The 23,375-nt window shown below is 49.2% G+C and overlaps 1 protein-coding gene across 3 annotated transcripts; it reads right to left on the bottom strand.

Moving 5' to 3' along the window:
- Window positions 1-196: 196 nt before the first annotated feature.
- On the bottom strand, window positions 197-23,060 carry ILRUN (inflammation and lipid regulator with UBA-like and NBR1-like domains). Of its 3 annotated transcripts, none has more exons than XM_058819207.1 (5): window positions 22,823-23,060; window positions 13,047-13,201; window positions 9,662-9,859; window positions 7,820-8,148; window positions 197-460 (listed from the first exon to the last, which is right to left on the bottom strand). In XM_058819207.1, the coding sequence occupies exons 1-5, from the start codon at window positions 22,978-22,980 to the stop codon at window positions 425-427; spliced, it is 876 nt and encodes a 291-aa protein (XP_058675190.1). In that variant the 5' UTR covers window positions 22,981-23,060; the 3' UTR covers window positions 197-424. The 3 variants fall into 3 exon arrangements, with proteins under 3 accessions (XP_058675190.1, XP_058675192.1, XP_058675193.1); XM_058819209.1 differs by lacking the exon at window positions 22,823-23,060 and adding an exon at window positions 22,412-22,621; XM_058819210.1 differs by lacking the exon at window positions 22,823-23,060 and adding an exon at window positions 22,068-22,310.
- Between the last annotated feature and the right edge of the window lie 315 nt (window positions 23,061-23,375).

A 23,375-nucleotide genomic window follows, 5' to 3' on the forward strand; every position in this document is an offset into this window, starting at 1 on the left:
AAAAGAACAAGAAACAAACAGAAATTAAACATTTGCTCAAACTACAACCGCTCTGTAGGCAAAATATTCTTTTTTTAAAGATGGCTTTTAAATTTTCATTTTTAAACTTCTTTTTAAGCTACCTAATTACACGTGAAGATAATTTCTAAAAACCCATAGTGTTGGTGTCTCTTCTTCCTCATAGCATTTACACCACTCTGAAATCCAGCAGTCACACATGCATACTCAGGTTTTGGATTTTCCTCTGGAAACAGCTAGTCTTAAGTTACTGGGCTTTTGTTTCTTCTTCTTTTCCAGAACACGGAGGCAGAGAAGGGGGGTCCACGCTGTGTCTGTCTGCCACATGAATCCCCCTCCCTTCCCCCAAAAGTCAGCTTTTTCTTAAATTCTCCTCTTGTCGATACCCGTTTTGTGTTTTTGTGTTTTAAGACTGTCCGAAGTGATAAGGACCGTGGAAACCCTGAAAGAAAGTTGGAGACATAATCAATTTTCAACAGGCAAGAAACAAAATGCTCAGTGCTCAGCTCCAAAGAGTGCCCAGCCCAGCCCAGGGCTTCCCACCAGCCCCACTGTGGCTCCAAGGACAGTGAAACCACACATTCCAGGGTTGGCTTCCCCAGAGAGGGCAGATGCCACCACTTACCTCTGTCAGATGTTTTTTAGACCAAGGCCACAAATTAACTTGTGTTTTCTACACCAGAATTCCCTATAGGTGCTACAACACCTGCAGGCCCAGCCCCTGCAGCCTCCCCAGTCTGTCCCACAGACATGGGGCTGTAAATGGGTAAGAGGCTCTGCCAGAAAAAAACCCAACAAAAAATAATCGACAATCCCACAAGTGCCATGTGTGCCTCCTCAAGGTGACAATGCACATTTGCCTCCAGTGAAATCAACCAGAGCATTTACCAAAACCCCCAAAATGCTTCCTAGAGAATCCATTTCCCTCCTTTACATCCTGAAGTGAGTCACCTAAATGTCAGATGTAGTCACAGGTCTCAAATTAACAGGAACTCCTTTTGTAACTTCTATTGTCCAGATCAGTTATCCGGGGTTTCATCAGGAAGCAGAAGAAAGACCAACAGGCAGCAAGGGATGCCCCAGCTCACGCAGATGAAGTTTGTCAGTGAAGAAGGTACAACCCCCACACAAACCCAGACACACACTGAGGTCAGGAGAGAGATGAGGGAGAAAAACTTGTATCTCATGGCAGAGCTGGAAGATCATTATGCAAATGCTTCTAAACACAGTCCAGCTCTTCCCAGCACACTCTGGGTAAGGCAGGGAGAGCCCAAACCATTCCTGTTCTGGCTGAATGGGAAGCTCTGACCTCAGTTTTCACCACTCTGCCTTTAACAGGGCAAATTTCCTAGGAAATACCATTTCCTTCATGTTCTACAACTTCAAAACCCCCTCACTGCAGGAGCCAGGGCTGTGGAGCCACGAGTGGGAACATGGATTATGTAAAGCACCAACGTCACTGGCAAACCCCAGGCTGGAGAGCTCTGCTGCAGATCTGACTGGGAAGGAAGTGCCATGAACAGTCTGTAATCTTGCTACAGCTGGAGAGAAAAGTTCAATCTTGGGGATATGATCAGCTGGTAAATACAAGCAAATGGCAAAATGAAGCAGCTCTCAGCAGCTCTCAGAATCCAACCAAGAGGAGGATCAGCAGACAATTAACCAGGACATCTCCTGAACTGCGTGGGAAGTATGAAAGACTGGGAACGTGGAAATTGCTGTTTGCAGACAGAAATACACGCAAGTGATGGAAAAACAAACAGGCTTCTACCCCAGGAATATGCTGCAGTGCCAGTTTGTAAAGCTTTTCAAAAGAGAACAGCCAGCAGATTCCAGCATGACAGTTCACCTGAGGAAGGAGATGCTCCCATCAAAATCCAGAGATTGAGAAATCCAACATTTCCAAAAATACACTCACTGAAACGGGGGGAAGGGGAGAAGCAGGAGAGAAACATTAAGATGGTGCACAAGAAAAGGACACAGAGGAAAAGCAGTGTATAAACAGGATCCCAAGCAGTCTCACTTCACAGGGATTAAGCTATTGTGCTTAGCACTCTGCAGAAGGAAAACAGGATTTGCTGCTGATGACCTGCACAGACACATTTGCCAGAATTTGCTTCATCTCTGAGCTACCTGCACACAAGGCTCTGTTGGAGGCACTGCCTAGTGAGCTCAGGAGGGGTTTAACCACCCCCTGCCCCTCTGCTGGGACCACCCTTACCCTGTGTCACCTCCTGGGGGATGCCAGAGGCAAAACAAACTTGCTTGCTGTAATTTGGGGGTTCCACAAGCATCCCCCCGTGGTGTAAGGAACTGCCAGTCACCCTCAGTCTGACATCAGAGCAGCTCATTTGTGCTTTTGGATGCAGAGACCCTGTGAGGTCACCGTGAGCTGGTTTGCAGGGAAACCCTCTGGATCTCCACAGAATGGTTTCTGGAGCATCTAATTTAAAGCTGTGGAATTATGCAAACTGTGTCAGTTAAACCCAGAGTTTAGCTCAGCACAAGAGATTCCTCAGCATGCACAGCTCTGCACCACCTGCCACCCTGCACTGAACACCTGGCACCCTGCAATGAACTCCCCTGGTCAGCTCCTCCTGATGCAAGGAATTTCACCATGGAAAAGCCCCAGACCTTTCCTTTGGGAATTGCCACTCTTCACTGCATTTCACCTACCCGAGATTCATTACTGAACATGAGAACTTGGCAAAATTGAACCCCACTTGCATCTTTAAGGGAGTGAGAGCTGCTTTAGTGCAGGTGACTCCACCTCCCCTGTCCCATGACGTTTAGTCACCATGCACAGTGTAAGGGTTTGATACCAGAAAGCTTCAATTACTGCTGCAATGCAAATATCAAACCCCTGTATGACATTTTCAAGCCTAATTATCCCCTCTGTGCAACATTTTACATCACAAACACGCAAAAATAATTCTGCAGACAATTGCAGTTTTTCTGAGTTGTTTCAATGGAAGGATTATTCCCAGTATTTTTGGTGCCTTCCCGTCTATCCTCCAAGTGGGATCACTGTTTTTATGAAAAGCTCAGCTGCAGCTTTGCAAACTCGCTTTCAGTTCTTCCAGAATGATCCCCAGAAGTAACTGCTCACTTGCTGGTGGGAGCACTGGCTCTTCACACAGACCAGTGTGTCACAACACAGGGCTGTGATTTTCCAAGCATGACAGCTACTGGTATAAATTATCATTTGCCTCGTGCCTCTAGAAGGGAAGTGAGATGTTTTGTGTAGTTAAAACCCTTTGTGAACACTGAGCTCTGCAAACCGAGGTACCTGTGCTGGGAACAAAGCGAGGATTAAGCAAATCTTTCACAAAGCATCACACACAGGCTTTCAGACAGCTCTTTATTTCACCTCTGTGACTGAGTCACCACCAATGCAGGTACACTTGCAGGGACAGGAGGTGGATGCACAGCAATACAGGAGTCTCCCAGTGGGCACTGACAGTGGCCCAGCCCAGGCTGCAGGTCCCCATCCCCTCAGGCCGCTCCTACCCCGCGCTGCTCCAACCTCGCTTACGTAAAACTGAGCACAAACAGAGAACAAACATCCAGCACTTGTGTTTTATTCCATGCATGCTGTGCAAACATGGCGTGGCTGGGAGACCACCAGGAAGTTCAGGACCTTCTGGGAGCAGGCACTGCAGGGCTGGGTCGGGTGCCTGTGGGTGAGGAGGGGCAGGGCTCAGGTACCTGAGCTCCCTGATGTGCTGCTGGGATAAACAACAGGCAGCTCTGCTGGGCTGCAGTGAGGCAAAGTTGGGCTAAAACCAGGTTATCTGGCACTTCCCACAGTCTGGAAGGACATGGATTTCATGGATGAGCTGACATGCAGCACCCAAACCACCAATCTCTCTCACTAGAGAGGCAAACCAGCTCATGCCAGGCTGCAGTGCTGTGGGAGCTCCAAGTCCAACCTTCTCCCACTGTGTCTAAATGGCTGGAACCACACAGTGACCAGCCCAAAGTGAAGCCCAGACACCAGCATGGAAGGGGCTTCAAAACATTTTTGGGGCATAATCCTCATGCATAAAGACAGTTTGATGCCCAGTTTCCAGTAAAAGTATTTCTGTCTACAGTTTACAGAGGTACTCCAAAAATCTGCGAAGTGGAGGCCCTGGTTTGGGAGAAGCATGGCTTTAGAAGCAGCAACAACATTTAAGCTCAGAGAGGGGAAGCCAGTTAAAGGCTCCAAGGACACAGGGTTGGTTTCCCCTTATGTACAGAAAGCTGCCAGGTAGTTCAACTCCACACAGAACAGAGGGAGATGGGGAGCATAAACACAGCAGGAAAAAGGGAGCTCAGATTTTACAGCTGTGAATTCCAAATATGTTTCTATTTCACTGGGCTTTGAAGAGCAGCACAAGCAATGACCAGGACAGCCAGGCACCATTTGCTTAGGTGGGGATGATGCTCAGTGTCCTGTCTGGGCAAATCACAACCTCCAGGTGCAGTTTTCTGCATGACATAGAGAGGAGTGATTCCTCAATTCACCTGGGCAGCAGGTTTGGATACAGATCTGTGGATTTTATACAGAGATGTTTAGTACAATCTAAGTGTCAGGATATGGCTATTCATTTCTGATCTTCTCAAACATGGAAACCTGTACATTTCTTTCCTCAGTTAAGCAATTAAACTCTAATTCCCAGGCACTGTAAGACTGGATCTTGGGCTTTTAATGGAAAAGCCAGTCACAAGAGAGCAGCAGTGACCGTGCAGGGTTGCTATGAGACAGGAGTAAATAGGAGAGAGCTGTATCAACCTCAGATCTCTGGAGAATCCAGACAAAGTGACTGCCAGAGAATAAAGTATCTGTGCATGGGGATTTCTGGGCATCCTATCCTGCACTTAGGCACATCTTTACATCTAAGAACATGCAAAAACTCCACTGGGAACAGATTTAACAACAACATGCTCCAAGCAAAGCCCTGGCAGGCCCTGGCCTGCAGCCTCCCCACAGTGTGTGTGGATGGTAGGCAGGGGGCCCCAGGGAGGTGGGTGCCATAGCAGGAATAAAGGGCATACAGCTTGTTCCAACCATGCCACAGGTTTCATCTTACCCACTTACAGGGAATTCTGTGTCTGGTTTTGTTTGTTTTTCCCCAGGACACCCAAACCACCCACTCTGCTGCTGCTCTGTAAAACCATTTTGAATGTTTCCAGGTGTGAAATGCTGCTGTACTTGTGTAACCCAGCAGCAGATGGCACGTTGGTGTAGCCACAATCCTGACTCCAATGGGAGCTCTGGAGGACAAGTCACACCTGCTCAGTGCACCAGAGGGAGAACTAATTCCGACAAGGTCTGGCAGCTTCGAGGATGTTTTACACCTGCAGATGCCAGAAACTGCTCGTTTTACCTCAAAGATTTCATGGTCTCATGCACTGCATGACTGGGTGTCCCCAGTGTCTGTCAGCAGAGGAAGCCTCCACAGTCAGCTGAGAAATATTTAAGGGCTTATTTTGCTTCTAAATACAGGACACAGGCTCTTCTCAACACTTTAACTAAACCTGAACCATCTCCTTTGCTCACCAAATGGCCTGGGGATTCCCTCCCTTTCCCAGGTACATGAAAGGAGACAAAAATATCAGAGATCCTGCCCAAGATAAATAAAATCCAGGAATTCTTGGAGTCTGTGCCACTGCCTAAGCAACCCACAGTGCTCTTCTGTGTTCTCTAGAACCTGAAATAAAGCCTTTCACATCAGTATTCAATCACAAGGCAGCAGGTCCCAATGCAGTAGTTTTCCTTCTCCTCTGCAGCAGCAGAGTACAGGTCAGATCCCCTGGGAATGAGGAGAAGATGGGCCAGGTAGAGCTTTCCCCAACAGGAACTGGAGCTCCATCTGTTCCTCAGGTAATTCAATACTCCTGACATCACCTCTAATAACCCCTTTTCTGCTCCAGCAGCATCTCCAGCAGGGTACACCATGCACACAAAGGGAAAAAACCAAACAAAACTGCATCTCCTTTTCCCAGAGGCCTGATCAGGGAATGGGGGGAATGTTCACCTGACCCTTTCAAACCAGACCAGGCATCTGGGATGTCCAACTCCCTCAAACTTGTTTACTACAGAACCAGTATTGTACCAATATGAGTATTGGGTCTGTGACAGAAAACCTCCTACCCTGGGCAGGATGGGCAAGGCTGGAACAGGACTCAGATCTTCAGACCTACCAGAACAGCCTCCAAAGGATAAAATAATCTTAGTATGTCACAAACAAAAGAACTGCAGTAGAGAGAAAAACCACCCAAAAATCAACTGGGTTCTTCATATCCCCTACCCCAAAGCAAAAAAAGGACTATAAAGTTGTCCCTTCTGAAGCCAGCAAGCAAAATGTCTGCTTTAATCTCAGACAATCCACCTCAAATCCACCCAAGAATATTCTGTAAATACAAAAAGAAACAAACAACAAACAAAGCCAAAACAAGGCAAAAGGGGAGGAAAGGTCACCTGCCCTACATTTGGGGTTAGATTATAACCGCCCCCGTTTCCTCAGAGCACGGAGCTCTGGGTTACCAGCTAAACCAGCTCACTTCAACCTTGTGACACCTCTCAGGTGCTGCTTCACTCTCCTGCTGGCTTCTCTCCCACAGCACAGCTGCTCCTTGCCAGGGGCTCTGGTTCCTCACACCCACGCTCTCTGAAGGCAGCCCCAGCCCAGCCCCTTGGGGAGCACCGTGACCCCAGCACGCAGCCACTGCAGCAGAACTCAGCACTGCCACCTCGGGGGGTGTTTCACTGACAGCCATCACTTCCCAAGCCATCCACTCCACTGCTGAGAGCAGGGCCTGGCAGCAGGAGCCAGCCCAGAGACGGTGTTTGGGACCGCTAAGGGGGGCAGTCAGGCTCACCCCACACATGCCAGCCATAAAAGATGCACAGCCCTGGGGTAAAGGCCACTAAAACAAGATCCACTGGCACAGGACAGGCAGGTTATCCAGGGAGGAACTAAAGTGCTGTAGGTGAACTAACATTAGGGCTTTATTAAGTCATTCAGCAACCAAGTGTTATTGTCCTACACAGCCTGCTCAAAGTACAGTAAAGCATTTTTAAAGGATTTAAAAAATCAAACTAGTTTGACATACGACAGTACACACCTACACATACTGCTGCATTAACAGGTGGATTCTGAATTGTAAATAATCCTGCAATTCATTTTTCACACACAAGCAAATAAAAACAGTCAAAATATCACTCAGACTCATATAGCATCCACCAAGCAAGCTTTTGAGAGAGATTTAAAGTAAAGATAATTTAAAAGTCACCTACAATTATGAACAAGACAAGGACACAGACAGGAACGGTCCTTTGATTGACTGTTCCTGCAGGCAGCTTCTGAGATCAAATGGTGTGCTCTGGAGTCTCCCCACACCAGCTATAAAGAAGTTATCTGGCTAATCTGAAGTTTGAGGGTGTGGTAATTTGTTGTCTGTTCAAAATTATGTCAAACTCAGGACACATCTAGAGAGATATTTTGACTTATTTGCACACGCAACTGGAGCAGGCTCCAGCCACTTGCGGTTACAGCACCCAAACAAGGTTATATAAATTTTAAGAAGGACTTGAAGCAAAAACAAAAAGGTGGATCTGGTAGAGTCTATCAGAGGCAAAAAATATTTTAATATAACATGAGGACTTGGCAGAGTCAGACAGTCAAATTCAGAACCTTCCTTAGCAGGTCTGGCAGAAGCAGAAGGAAAGGGCTTTGCAGTTTGGAAGGAAGAGCGATTACACACCTGCCAGGCTCCTCCCCTACCCGTTCTCCTGCTCGCCCAGGGCACCTACCTTACTGTACGTCACTACCGACAAGTTGTTCGAGTGACTGCTGGGGGAGAGATTTACAGAGTTTTGTGACAGTCCATTCTGATCTTGTTCGATTTGGTCAGGAGCAGGCCCCCATGTGTTTTTGCTGATTGTGCCTAGCTCGGAACCCCCAGGGTCTTTTAGGTTGTTTTCATCTGGTTGCCTGTTCTTCTGTGGAGAGGCGAATGGGTTAAAGTTTCCTTCTACCTTGCGATGCGGCTGCGTGTTGAACTCTGTTTCAAAGGATGACAGCTGCTGTGTGACACCCAGAAGTCCTCCAACTTCCACGCTGAGGATCACCCAGATGACATCTGTGGAAAGATACACGTTTGGGTTGTCACTAGATAGGAGTTTATGAAGAAGGGTCAGAAGGAGCAAATGAATTCCATCCTTTACACTAGCAAGAAACAGACTTATTGCTTAAAGCACATTTTTACAAAGCCTCAGCAGTACTGGTTCCAGTGCCCCCAGTTTAACAGGCCTGGGATCAGCAGTTTGAATTTTAGGAGCCAACTGAGGACAGTGGGATTCTACCTTAGGGGAACGTGACTTGCCTACGGAACTCCACACTCTACTAGGGCCAGGACCCCCACTACACACCACTAATCCCCCCTGTGCATAACTCCCCTCACTGAAAACCGTACAAACGCCCCCACTGAGCCCTGCATTCACACACCACTGATCTTGTACACACACATACCACTGACTGCATTGCACAACCACCCCTGACCCCCTGCACACCCCCAGCCCCACCAGTGATCCCCCCCGCCCATACCCGTCCCCCCACAGGCGGCTCTGGAGCGGCCCCGCAGCGCCCTCTGCCGCTCTCTCACGGCCTTGCGGTCCAGGTGCCACCCCGGGCTGGCACCACCGGGCCCCCGCCCCAAAACGGGACAAACGTCCGGGCCCCGGGATCGCCAGGGCAGCCCCCAGCAAAGCCACCAGCTCGGCTGCAGGGCAAGAATCCCTCGGACTCAGAGCTTGGCGGCCAAAGGGGTTCAATCTTCAGGTCATGTTCTGGCAAAAGTGACAACTTCTGGCAATGCAGGGACATCTCTCATTGTCCAGGACTGTGAACCCTCTGGAAACCCTGGGCTTTGTGGGCATACAGGACCAGCAACACAAACTGGACAGGCTGTCCCACCTGCACGGGGATATCCCTCAGGGACACACTGTGTCCCCTCCAGACAATGAGGAGCTGCATGGCAGTGCCAGCACTGCCAGCCCCCTCCTTCTGGCACTGATATTTTTGCCTCCATGTGCCAACACTGCTTACTCAAGCCCTGAAACTTGGGATACTCCCAGCTGCCAACAGACACAAAGATGTTCTCAGTGTAAACTAAAGCTGGCACAAAAGGGAGGGAAGGCTGCACTGAAGGCAGATGTTTGAGGCCCAGGCTGAAGCACCAGGCAAAATAGCCAAATGTGTTCTTTAAACAGAGAAATAGCTCACAGGGGGTGCACTAAGTCACTGCATTAACCCTGGGCATTAACTTCACATGAGGTTTCACCACTATTTTATGCTCATATGCAGCTCACAAAGTTAAGCAATGGAAAACTGGGAAAGAATCTCAACAAAGACTGAGTGGGAAAGAGACTCCATGAGAGCTGTGCACATCCCTTTGTTTTCCAGAGTTTTATGTAATCTGTAAATTGTTCCAGTGCTTAGAAAACACTGACCAAGACAACAAAGCAGCTCCCTTGATGTTTTCCTCCACTCTGTGCTATGTATCTAAGCTCAGGGCTGGCAGAGCTCTGCCCCCTGCTCCATTCTGTGTGTGTGCTGTCCCCAGTGGGGCCGTGGGCAGGGAAGGGGCTGCTCACCTCCGTAGTAGAGTCCCGTGGCAGTGCACATCCGCCACTGTCCCTGATACATTCCGGCGGTGCTGGGGCTGCACATCTGCACGCTGACATCAGCCATCTCCTGCGGCTCCAGGGACCTCACCATCACCATGTTCACGTGCCCAAACTGGTCTCCACCAACATACTTCAGGCAAACCCCTGGGGGCCACGCCTCCGTCCCTGGGATTAGACAGGACAGGGAATTACTGACAGCACACCAGGAAAAGCTTTGGCTGTTTGTGTAAGACTGGGTGAAACACGCTTGTTAAAACAGTTGTGCAACTGTTGGATGGTGAAAGGGAACCGAGATACACAGGACACAGCAGCAGTGGATGCTGAGGAAACGTGGTTTTCAGAGCAGGCTTAATTGGTGCATTTAGGGACCAGCAGAACAATTCCGAATGTCTTTGTTACACGAAAAAATTCTCAAAGTCACAGTGTAACAGCTTAACAAAAAACAAAAACACCCCCTTAACTTACACACACCTCCCCTTCCGCAGGGCCAGAGGCAGAGACAAGGGCAGGGCTGTGTTGTGTGCCCCTATTTCTGCCTCCCTCCATGAAGCTCCTGAACCATGCCACATCAAATACCTGTTATTTATATAAAGTGTTGGCAATGTGTCCTTTCAGGGATTCATTTCTTTCTAAGCCTGTTAGGAGTCTCAAGAGGAACTCATAGTTTGAGCTGTAACTGAAGTGCCAGCACTATTTCCTAAATTGATTTACTTCTCTCCTTGCACCAACCCTTTTCTCAGGCTTGTGCAAAGGTGGCAAGAAGGGTTGTGAACACACAATTCATCTGTGGAGATCCATGTTTAGACTGCAGACACCAGGACTGACAGCGTGACCTGGCAATCAGAGAGACAGAAAACAGCTCCTGCGTGCAGGCACCGCTGCCAAAGATAACAACTGCTGGGGCAGACACAGAGAAAGAGCCTCTCTTCTGAGACTCATGAAAAATCAGTTTAGCACAATTTTCTTTTGCTTCTTCCCCAGTCACATCACATGACTCAGCCAAGGACTGAGAATACCTCCTGCTCAGCTGAGGCTGACGGAAATGGCTACGGAAAGCCTGAACCACCACGAAGCCTGAACTGCTCCGTCTGGTCCGAGGCGAGCGTGCTGCAGGCTGCTCTGACCTCACATCACCTCAAGGAGGATCCTTTGCAACAGCTTGCCTGCTAATTTAATCCCTGTGGACACTCCAGTGAAGGCACGGCAAGGGCTGATTTTCTTGTCAAGTCCTTATTTTGGAATTCCCAACGTGGCAGGGGGAGCAGGATGTGCACGAGTGCAGAGGGATGTTCAGCGTGGGGGATGCACCAGCACAGCTGGAAAGGTGCTGAGGGAGCAGGGCTCTGAAACAGGAGCTGGGTGTCTGGCTGACCTCAGCCTGGGGCATGGGGCACTTGAGCATGAAGCCTCATCTGCAGAGGTTGGCAGCCCAGCAACATGGCTTAGTTTAAATTATTTATGTGATTTTTATCAGGTTTAATGGCTTTAGGCTTGCAAGGTGCCTAGAACGCTGCAACTGATAAGCCTCATAAAATGAAATTATGATTATGTCATTCTATTTCAGTACACTCATCTCTCAGGAGATGATAAATTGCAGAGAGTGTCCTGCAGAGCCAGCAGCAGCTGGGGCAGAGTGGGGAGAGGAAGCCAGGCTGTTAAACCCTGCTGCTCTTTCAGCAATGGTTCTAACACAAACTGCTCCTTTGGCAGACAAGGCAGCACCATCCTGCAGGTATCAGAGCAGGGCATTGTTTTTTAGTGACACAAATGAGAACCTGACTGAACTGAGCTCACAGCTCACGCGCCTCAAACTGACAATCTCTGAGCTCTGCCTGTCACACTCATCAGACCTGCAATGCTCCAGTGACACATGCCTCAGGTATTTTGTGTTCTAGAACTGAAGTCATGTAATCAAGGACTCCTGTAGAGCTGTTAAAAACCTTGGCTCTGCTTCAGTTATCTGCCTAACAAGTAGATATTATCTGGAAACACTACAGCCCTTTGATACTATACCTTAATTAAACCAAAGAATGGTTTTCAAATGCTGCAGTGCTCCTCACACTGCACAGTCATGAGCAGCATGTGAAGCTGCACTTCACTAACCCTCAGCAGTGTGGTTGTACCAGGCCCTGGCCTCCAGCACCACTGCTAGGGCATGGATGGAAGGTCTGACAAGCCAGGTTCAAACCACACAGAGGTCAAAACATGTTGGCCTGCCAGGAAATCCTAAATCAAGATGAGCTCCTGTCCTGCATTTTAGAAGGCCCAGGATTTCAGAAGGTGAAACATTCCAAGAACAATGAAACATCCCCTGAACTAGGATGCCAAATTAAGGCTGAATTTGCATCCAGGAAATGGCACATCAGAGGAACAAGGAAGGGAGGAGTCAGCCCAAGATAGAGGTGTAGTCATAAACCACACAAATTGAGATACTAAGAGTGGAGAAACAAGACCTATCACACTTACTAGATTTGTAAGAGATGTATTTGGGACAGTTATAAAAAATTGCCAGTCAACTTTTCACAGTACTGGAGTTCAAGCAAGTTCCATGTTTCACCCTTCCATTGTACTTCCAAACAGAAGGAGGCAGAAAAAGTACACTGAAATATTAAATCCTTCCTCTAGAACACATCCTCTATAAATCAGTGTTCTTAAACATGCTAATGAAATACTTTTAGATTTTTAGTGTGGTTTTAGTGTGGATATTCTGTCCAAGTCCTGCAGCTATTCACAAGCAGAAATACTGAGGGAGCTGAACCTGACTCGTGATGACTCCCAGCATCACACCCCAGTGTGAGATTGTTCTCTCCCACACAAGTACAAGCAGGTCAATTAAATTCAGACAGAGTTTTATATGTTCATGCAACATCCCCTCATTGCACTGCTTGAGAACAAGGGCTTCCTTCACATCCATGGATCTCATTTTCCTCTCTGACTGCATCCCACCAGATGAAGCACTGGGAATGCACTTTGCCCAGCCTCACTTCCTGGATCCCAGGCACTGCTTTGACTTATTCCAAACTGGAATGTGGTCTCTCCAGCCCTGCATCCTCTCAGAGCATGAAAAGGCAATTCTGCCCGAAGTGGACCTGCCACATGACCCTTGTGTGTCACTGCCTTGTTTGTCTACAAGTTCCCTAGAGTTTGTTTGTGTGGTGGCACAAGGAACAAGCCTGGTGACCTGACCGAGCTGCCCATCCCACCACAAAATGTTTGTGCCAACCCAGGAAGGGAACTTGCACAGGCTGGCAGCACCTCAGGGTGGCTCCAGCCCAGGTGAGTGCCACAGGCTTCCTGCCTCAAGGCAGCATCCCTCCCACTGCATCCCAGCACCTGCAGCTAAAGGCCTCACCTGTATTCTGTATCCTCCATGTTTTTGTAAACTGGGTATCAGGAGGGATGGACTCTCCTTCACCTATGGTGACATCTTCCACAAATGACATGGAGGGGACATTGATATTTGGACTCTCAAAATCATAGTAGGCTCCAATGGCAGCTTGTAGATTCCTGAAAAGGAAAAAAAGCACATTACAACCTGAAGTACAGTTGGGTCAGGCCCTTTGCACAGGTCATATGTCATCCTAAACAGGTCAGCAAAAATATCCAGGCTGTAATAACTCTGCTGCTCGTGTGTTTTTTAAAAGCTTTTATCTCTAGCACATATGGATTCTCTAAGATACCAGAGCTCAAAATACAGCACTTTTTCTTGCCAGAGACACTGGCTTGGATCACTTTTCTACTCTGCTTCTACTTTCCCTGGAAACTTTAGAACTTACAAGTCTTGGAGGCCTCTGCTCCAACAGTTCTTTATGAAACTTGCTGAACAGTTCAGGACACACCAAGAGAAGAGCTATGTCACGAACACTGGGCAGTTTCTTCACCAGCCTTGTTACCTCAGCTAATTTCAAAAGGACCAACCAAATCATCTCTCCATTTTCTTTTGGCACACAAGGTTCAAAAGGAGCACAAGAGGAACAAAACATGAAGATAAGTCTCAGGGCCAAAGGGCACCAGTAGCTACAGATAATAACTCCAGCCTCGCTGGAGTTTTTGAAACATAGCATCAGGTACAAACTGTTTATTCATCAATAAAGTGCCTGCTCAGCTCTGGGTAGTCACAACTTGCAGGAACTTACAAACCACCTGAGTCAAAAGTTCTCACTGAATAAAGATAAATGACAGTGCAAGTCTGTGATACATTAAGGACATTCAGAAAGCCACAATGCTATTGATTCCTGAGCCATGGAGTAGCTACAACTCATGGTAATTAATGTGAGAAGAAGAACAGTCAGGCAGGAAGAGGATTCACGAGCCTTAGCTCAGTTCCACGATATACTATTAAGTCATTATGTAAGTGTTTGGCAAGTCATGTAATTCCTCTGTTTATACATGTCTGAGAGGTTATGGCCCTGATTTACATGTTGTGAGTGGGTGCTGTGAGAATGGAGATGAGTAAAATCTCCCCAAACGCAATGGGCATAATAACTGCTTTTTTTATTCATGACTGCAGAAATCTGTGTTGCTTTTTTGAGCAGGGTAGAAAAAAAAACACCAAAACCAAGACTTCAGAAACTGGGAACCAGCACCTAAAACCAAAGCCCTGCAGAAGCTGCTCTGTGTGGGCACAGTGACATATTGAGGGGCTGGACAGTGGTGGGGTGTCATGTGTCCGAGTCAGACAGCCAAGGTGAAAGCAAGAGAAACATTTGCAGCGTGACCCTGAGCAAGAGCAAACACAGGGCTTTGCGGGGCTGCTTGCCAGCTGGAAAGAGGTTTGAAACAGTGAGTAAAGAAACTGCCTCCTGTTCAGTTCCTACAGTGGTCATGGCAAAAAACATTCAAATCAGACACATTCTGGATAAAATCTGGACTGCATGGGAGCAGTGTCACTTTCTCCTCACAGAAAACTCAGGGGATCCAAAATGCAGCAGCTGACTGGGGGGCAACAGCAAGGGGGGAGAGCCACACTGGGGGCACTGGGAGAAGACCCAAAGAGCCCCATCGGTTTTGCAATCAATCCATCCATCACAGCACCAGCAGATAATCGCTGTGTGAGTCACAGGAGTTGCTGACATCCTGCTAAGGAGACACTGGAGGAATGGCCTGCACAACATGGCCACGGGGATAGATCAGCAATTCAGCAAGCCCAGCGTCACAGCCAGACCTTTGCCATCCGTGCCCAGCGGACTTTGGTCCAACGCAGGAGCCACCGGGTCCCGTGCTGTGGCCAGAACTCAGAATTCCAGAGCAGAAACCATCCTTCAGCCTGAGGCGTTTTCTACTCAGGAGTGTCAGGGCTCTATTTAATCCCGCCAGCTCAGTCAAATGCTGCAGGAAGGGGCCATGTCACATCAGCCAGTAAACAGAGACAAATGCTCAGTTTTACGTCACCAACCGCCTGTTGCTTATACACTGCACAAGATTTACATAACTCACACCAGGGCTGTGCCAAGAGACTCCTGCTCGCTCACCCAGCTAACACCATGAGCTGCAGCTTAGTTTGCACCACGATTTCTTCCTGTAGCACAGCAATCCAAGGCAAAAGGTATTGTAGGAGATACAAAAGACAGCAATGCAGCTCTTTCTCTTCCTAATCCACTACTACATAACTACATTTTCAGATGGACCACAACACCTTGTGAGCGATGGTTCTGGAATCAGTGGCACTGACATTTTATTGACACTGACAGGAAAAAATAAAAGCTCTGAGGGGCAGATTTCTACTGCAACTCTTTGCAAGGCAGCCTGGCTGCGTTTGTTTGCTGGGCTGCAAACAGGCCTCAGAAGGTAGTGGGCTATTTGTGCACACAGGCCTGGGGCCAGCACTCCCATCCCGGGGTCATATTTCAGTGAGCTTTGCCATTGGGAAACAACAACACTCCTCTGCAGCATCGGGTTAAAAACTAACTAAAGAACAACACATGCTGGAAACACAAATGGATTTGCCCCATTTGTGATCAAATATTCCCAAACCCACCTCCCCACTCCCACCATATGATCTGTGTGATGGGGGATGTTTGGGGTGAGTCCTTCTATGTGTTTCAATGCCTCTTGGACTTCCCAGTAGAGAACTACAAAGAAGCTTCCAGAAACTGAAGAGAAATTCACAGTGGCAAAAGCCAAAGTTAGGATGACAAAGCAAATCTGCCTTGAGTTCACGTTCTTTGACACAGACAAGCCCAGGAGATAGGGACAGAGCAGAGGCACCCCCAGCTCACAGCTCGCACAGCCGCTGGCTCTGTCCTGCTCCTCCCCCAAGAGACAGTGCTCCCTCCCCTCCTCCCTGGCCCCCAAACCCCGAGATCAGCTGCAGAGCAGCACTCTGGGGAAAATGGCACTTGCAGAGGTGAACTCTGCTGATGTGCAGGCAGCTGAACCCAAGCAGCAGGGCCTGCACTCGCCCTCCTGCCACCTTCCATTGGGAATTTCAGATGGGAGGCAGCCCTCAGGCCATGCACAGCCAGCCAGCAGTATTTATGTAACAAATGGACTTGGTGATTGGAAAGAAGGTGCCAAGGTCTGTCCCTGTGGAGGCTGAGAGGAGCCAGGCAGGTGCCCTCAGCACTCACAGGGTGCAGTGTTTTGTCATGAGCCAAGCAACTCAGGTGACATCTCCTGGAAATATGCAATGTAGACGCTGGGCAGTGCTAAGCAGCACAATAAAAGCTCCAGCACAGAGCACGTGATGCAGGACACCTCAGACTCCTCTGTAACTCAAGTCTCCACCTTCACAGAGCTCCTGTCGCTCTCCAAATGCAGTCTGTAACCAGGCACCACAGCTCCCCATAAGGTGTCTATTGTTAAAAAACAAAAATCAGCAGTGCAGCAGATGGACAGTTTCTCACTCCCAAATAATGGAACTTCTCTATATGATACAGGGGGAGAGACTAAAAACACATATGGGAGACATCCAAGTGAGGCAACCCCTTTTGTCTCTTCATTTCCACAATTTAGCTGGATGTTCCTTACCCCAGCTCTTGTGGACTTGGATTGCTGCTAAGCCAGGCTGGGACATCTCCAACAGCTTCTCTTGCTCCTGAAGCAGGAGATGCCTCACTCCAAGCCTTGGAGAAGGCCAAAGGGTGTGGGGGAAGAGGCAAACACATCAGGCTGCAGGGAAGCACTTCTACCTGGAGCTTTCAATTCAAACCTTCAGTAGGGATGACACATGGCAATTAAGTGCAAAGCCTCAAGATGTTTCGAAGGGCTGGAATTTTAATCAGTCAGAAGACAGAATTTCAGAAAGCAAAATTACTGTGTTAGTTTTCTTCATTCTTGACCCCTCTTACACTAAAGTTACATGAAATTCTATGTATGAAGTTGGGAAACTACATTAGATGATGTTTGATGATGGAAAAGGATCACTGAGGGATGCTGAAAGCTTTAAGCTGCATTTACACAACTGAAGGCAGGGGGGAAGATCTGACTAATTTAAAGCTTATGTATTTTTTCACATGAAGAGACAGAAAAACATTCGTTGTTTTAGCTGAAAGCAGCAGTTCCACATACAAGTGGGGTGCTCTAGGAAGAAGACAGAAACCTGTGGTCACAGAAGCAATCCTGTGTCTGCAGGGGCAGCACGAGGAGAGAAACTGAGAGCCCACAGAAGAGGCACAGAGTCCTCAGAACACCAAACCATCAAAGGAACTCACTTTCCCTGAGCAGCTTTAATGTGCACAGACACACCAACAGCAGCTGCTGAAACCTTCCAGAGATACCTGCACAGGGCTGAGCACAGCACCTGAGCACAGCAAAGCACCTGAGCACAACCCTTTGCCCAACAGCAGCACCACAATAATGCTGCTACAAGCAGGAGTCCCCAGAACCATCCCCAGCAGCTGAGCCCTCCCAAAGCAGTTGGTCCCAGCAGCTTTAAGAGGGGGGTAAAATATCCTGAGAATGTCCCAGCAGGAGCTGCCACTGAAAACAGGCAACAGCTCTTCCCAGTGGAAAGTTATTGAGAGCTGCCAGTCCACAGGAGATTCTGGAACTGCCAATTCCTCAGTACAAACCACGTTACCAATCTATAATTGTCTGATGAAAGTGAAAGGGGATTAAGCTACAGAAACTGTCTGAGAACAAGTTGGGGCATGTAAGGCAGAGTCCAGCTGGACCAAAATTATATTGTACCCAATTCTGCTACAGTTACCTGCTTATACTTTCATGCCACAGGCACCAAAATTTTCAATGCTTTGCACCTTAGAGCACAATTATAGTATGTTCCACAGTTATAAATACAATTTCTTTAGAGTCTAGATTTCATTCAAAATAATCAGGTCAAACACTTGAGTTGCTCTGGAGAAGAGGTGTGGGGTTGGAGGTTTTTTTTATGCACTAGATAAAAGCTTCTAAGAAAATATTTTAAAATTGTTTAATTCTGTAATGTTGCTATTTTTAGTAGCATTAGGAGACAGCTGTGGACACAGAGAGGCAGCAGCCTGGGATGGTTCACAGGCACTAAGAGATACCCACAGTGTTTCAAGTGAGCCACAACAGACCAAACAGTTTAAAACCTCTTTTCTCTCCCCAAGCCAAGGGTGTAAATGACCTTGCACCCACCACAATCCACAGAGCTCCCCAGACTGTCCTGACATCCTGGTGACAGCACATCAGCAACCACCAGATCTGCTTCTGGGGTGCCACTTCTGCCTATGAGGACAGCATGTCACCAGTGGGTTAGAGTAAGACGGACATCAAGTCCAAAGCCTCAGCTTCCTTCTTCCCTAATAAAGTTTATCAACACCCCATCGGTGTTTTGAGGCAACCCTTCTCACCAGATTTGGCCCAGCTGGTCAGCATAAACAAATATTAACCCAAGCAGAGTCACACCAGACCCAGACTGCTCGACAAACGTGTCCTGAGTCACAGAGAGAACACAGACTCTGTCTCTGTCACCTGATAAGGGTGACGGGAACTCCCACCCGCTGCTGTCCCTGCCCCATGGCTGCTGGGTGAGACACAAACACCCACAGGCATGCCCAGGGAAGGATGAGTATTGCCAGAATCAGGGCTGGTTCCTGCCTCCTCCTTGACACAAGGATTCCCCACCGAAGGAAGGGGTGTCAAAACCAAGCTCAAGGTCTATGCAAGGCAGTGGGGAAGTTTTCCTCACATTTGGCAGAACATGGATTCAATCCGAAGAGCAGACCAAACATCTGTGCTCAGAGGACACCTGCAAACACCTGAGGTTAAAAATCAGGAGCAATGCTGCTGTGAGCCACTGTGGGAATCACATCCCATGTGAGTGAATCCCCCTGACCCAGTGTGTTCTGTTAAATTCTGAGTGTCCTGACATCTCACACAAATGTACCTCAAGTATTTCTCTGAGTAGCACCCACACTTCATGTAAGTCATGGGAAAAGCAATTAAACCCCTATTAGTTAAACCATGTCTTCAGACTCCCAATTAAGTACATCCACTTCTGGGCAATACAGGTGTTTCACTGGATATAAAGAATTTGAACAGCCACCCACAGGGATGGAAATGTGAATCTATAAGACAACTGTAGCTCAGAGCTGCCTCACACCTGACATGAGACAGAACAAGGTTTTAACTGCAGATTCCTGCAGTATTTTCAGAGATAAACTTATCTTCATGCAAAACATTACCTAGGGAGTACTAGTTAAACCATGACACAGCTACAAATTCTCCTAAATAGATGAAAAAAACACGAGGATCTCTAGATCTGACAGCCTTACAAATAATGAACTTTTCACCTAAAGCTGGATCCAAAAAGCTTTGTTAAATAATGTTTTTTTTTCCCCCACACACAATGGAAACCATCGTTACCTGACACACTTCAATTAAATATCACACCTACTGCTCTGATAAAAATTCAGCTTTCTAAACAAGAGCTAAAAAGAGAATGTAAAGAAATATTACATGTAATTATTGAAATATACATTAGTTCTTTCAAACTGGGAATCTCTGAGCCAGCTACACTGAAATATGGATTTTAAATCCACTACCATTAGCTACTTCAAACTAATTCACTTTCTCATGGAATTAAAGCAGCTCCAAGCCTCTCACCCACAAAGCTGGCACACACTCCAATTCAAAGAAAATAATTCCTTTTTCTTGTCCCAATACAATTTCCCCACCAGCCTTAGAGGAATCCAATGACTTTTATGGAGCTCCAGGAGCTCCTGTGAAGGCCAGCCAAGGCCAAAGGGGCTCAGACCCTCTCCTGCCCTTCTCACAGATGACTGTGGAGCTGCAGGTGACACCTGGGACTCCCCTGCACCCAAACTCCTCCTGTGAGCCCCCTCCCTCCCACCTGTGCTGGGGCCCCACGTCTGGAGGGGAAGGAGCAGAGCCAAGGTAACTGAGGGGGATTTCATCCTGGATGCAACAGTAACAAAATGCCCTCCCCACTTCACTGCCCAGGGTTTCCTCCCAAGGAAGAAACGTTTTCAGCATCAAAACAGTTCATTTTTGGTTCTGCTTTTTGAACAAAGAAGGTCACTTTTGGTTTTAGGCCGAAAGTGAAAGCTCAGCCTCTCTCTCAGCAGCCCCTCTGAATGGAAAATAAATAACTAAATAGTAAAGCAGGATGGTGTGTGCTGCTGCTGGGGAATCAGATCCATGCAGCAAGAAGTCAGCACAGAAAACGGACATAACTCTAGCAGAGTGTTTAATAAGTACCAGGGAAAGACAAAGGGTTTAACCTGTATTTCCTGCATATCAAGGAACAGCCTCTGAAACTTTGGATGCATATGTTCAACCCAAAGCATTTTGGTAGCACTTAATAAAACCAGCTGGCAGTTCCTTAGCACTGCCCAAGCCTGACAGGCGTCTGAAGGGGCACTGAGCATTCCTGGGAACTGGAGAAGTGGACACAGACTTTTAGAGGCTACTTACAGGTATTCCTCCCCAGCCAGCCACTAATTTTTCCCCCTAGATTGGCCAAACAAGCTATTTAAAATAATTCCTTTATTCCAGCAGTACTGCTAATTCACTGTAAGTCCTCTGACCACAATTCCTAACGATGCTGTTGGAAATGGTCTTTCAAAGCACATTAAGCTCTGAGTGTTCCCTACAGTACAGGAAAGACAAAGTGGGGAAGGAACTGTGGGTCTGGAGACAACAATTATTGCCAAAGAGCAGCTTTCACACCTGGGAACAAGCTCTAGTGAAACTATTTATGTGTTTGTCAATTAACTCACACACGGGACACCGCTACAGAGAACCTGGAACACCCAACACCTGCATTTGTGTCACCCACCGTGAGCTCCCTCACCATTTCCTGCAGGTGAACATCAACCCCGACTGGGAACACTCGGAAAAGCGACCTGAAAGTCTCATCAAGTGGTGCCAGAAGGTCCAGACCCTAATCCCAAGGCAAACCTGGTAGGGCACCTGAACCACCTGGGCAGTGTGGGTTGCACAGGGCCCCTCCATGGCACGGGAAAGGCGCTTCCAGAACTGGGACACGTGTGCTGATTGTCCCTGCTGAGGGACAGCAGGGGCAGGGCAGGGTCAGCCCAGCAGGGCCAACGACCCCGGGGCCATGCAGGAAGGGGAGGGAGCGGGGCAGGGGGGCAGGCACGGGGCACAGCACCCAGCTGGGGGAGAGGAGCAGCCCCTGCCAGGCTGAGAACGGGCTCTGAGCCCTCTCAGAGCAGCCCCAGCCCGCGTTTGTTTGCACGCACATCTCACCACCCCAACGGGCGCATGCCCATCCAGCCACAACTTATCAAATTTCATTAAAAAATGTGAAAACAGATGTTTTCAGAACCAAACTACTGAAGTTGGGAAATTAAGGCTATTTCAACCACTTCAGTCAGTTCTGAGGCTGGATTTGAAACGCTGTTATTCCAAACAAGAATTCAATATTCCTGAATGAAAAAGAGCTGCTTCAGCACAAAGCAGGAGCACTCTGGCTACACGGAGCATCTTCAGGAGTAACTTTCAGGCAACTCTGTTCCCTGCTCTCCCCAGGAACCTCACAGAACCCCCAGGATTACAGTGCGGTCTCAGTTTTAGTCCTATCACCAACACATGGATGATGTGGGAAAGCATCTTCTGCTGGGAGCCAACCATTTCTTCCAAGCAAACTCCTGAACTCCTCGAGATCTTTCATATTGCATCAGCTTACAAAACACAATTAATTACTTGCTATTCCCCTACTCCTTCTGCAGATGCTTATTTGCCACTAAAATTCGGTATGGAGCTGTAGGAGGAAGGAAAAACCAAAACGAAAAACCCGACAAAGTTGTCTCACTACTGTTTATAAACTCAACAATTCCACACAAGTTTTCCCCCAACTGTTGATATCCTGACCTCCCCCTGGATTTCAGTTTTCAAAGCCGAGGTTTCTGGGTTTGATGTTCTACCTCTAAGCAGGGTTTAGCTAAGTGATCTCTCTGCTCACCGTGTCTGAAACACACAGAACTCATTTGCTCTCCTGCAGCTCCCACCCTGCAGAACTTTTAGGTCAACACACTTCGGAGATGAGCAGAGAGAGCTCAAAACGAGCCAAACGCCCCGACTCATAGAGCAGCTGCTCCACAACATCTTTTTTACAGTTCCTGGGCTCACTGCACCAGAACACTCCCGTGTGCTGTTTTTCACCCTTGTACCGAGTATCTCCCCTGTTTTTCTCGAGCTACAGCCTCGCTGATAACCCGTGCCTGCTTTTTCCTCGCGCAGTGACACAGAGCCTTTAGACGCTGGGTTGCCCGAGTTGTTTTCCCCAAACACCCCGGTAACTCTCACACGTGCACCGCGGCCGCTTCCAGGCTCCTCCAGCGCATTTCTGCCACAATTCCCCTCCCTCTGAAGCTGCCTCCAAGTCGGGGAGCCACAGCCCGTCCCCGAACGCAGGCTCGCACGCCCCGTGGATCTGTTCGCCACCTCAACAGCTCCGCGGCCATCGCACCGGCGAACCCGCGCCCCGGGCCGGGGCCGAGAGTCAGCCCCGTCCGCCCCGGCCCCGTCCCGCTGCCGCTCCGCCATGGGAGCCGCCTCCGGCCCGGCCAGGGCACAGAGGGCCCGGCACAAACACCGCCCGCTCCCCGCCGGGGCCCTGAGGTGACCGGGCCGGGGGGGGCCGGGCCCGCGGCCCCTCGGCCCCGCGAGCCCCCTCAGGCCGTCCCGCCCGCCCCCCCCCCGGCCCCGGGCCCGCACCAGTTGGTCATGTCGAGGAAGAAGGCGCAGCCGGCGGGGCTGAGCTGGAAGCCGAGCAGGCGCTGGAACTCGCCGATCAGCACGTCCTTGTCGGTGGTGCCGAGGCAGCTGAACTTCTGCATGAGCTCCGCGTCCAGGTCCACGTCCATGCCCTCCATGGCCGGGGGTCCCGGGGGCTCCGCGGCCGGGCCGGGGCCGCCTCAGCGCCGCGCGCGCGGGGGGGGCGCGCGGGGGCGGGCGGAGGGGAGGGGGGGAAAAGTGGGTGCGCGCGCCGCCGCCGCCGCAGGCACTGCGCCTGCGCCGCCCCGCCCCGCGGCGCGCGGCACGCGACGTCACCCCCCGGCCGGCGTCACCCCACGCGCGGTGCGGGGCGGGGCCACGTGCCCGCGAGGGGGGAGGGAGGGAGGGAGGGCGGCAAGGGCGAGGGGGCGGGGCCGCGCATGCAAATGAGAGCGGCGCGTGACTCGGTGGCTCCGCGCAGGTTCCGCTGCGTCACCGCGGGGCGGGGCGATCGCTCGGCTCCGCCCACATGCGCGCGCTGCCTTCCATATAT

The sequence above is a fragment of the Ammospiza caudacuta genome, chromosome 24 (genome assembly GCF_027887145.1).
Source record: "Ammospiza caudacuta isolate bAmmCau1 chromosome 24, bAmmCau1.pri, whole genome shotgun sequence".
NCBI classification, from domain to species: domain Eukaryota; kingdom Metazoa; phylum Chordata; class Aves; order Passeriformes; family Passerellidae; genus Ammospiza; species Ammospiza caudacuta.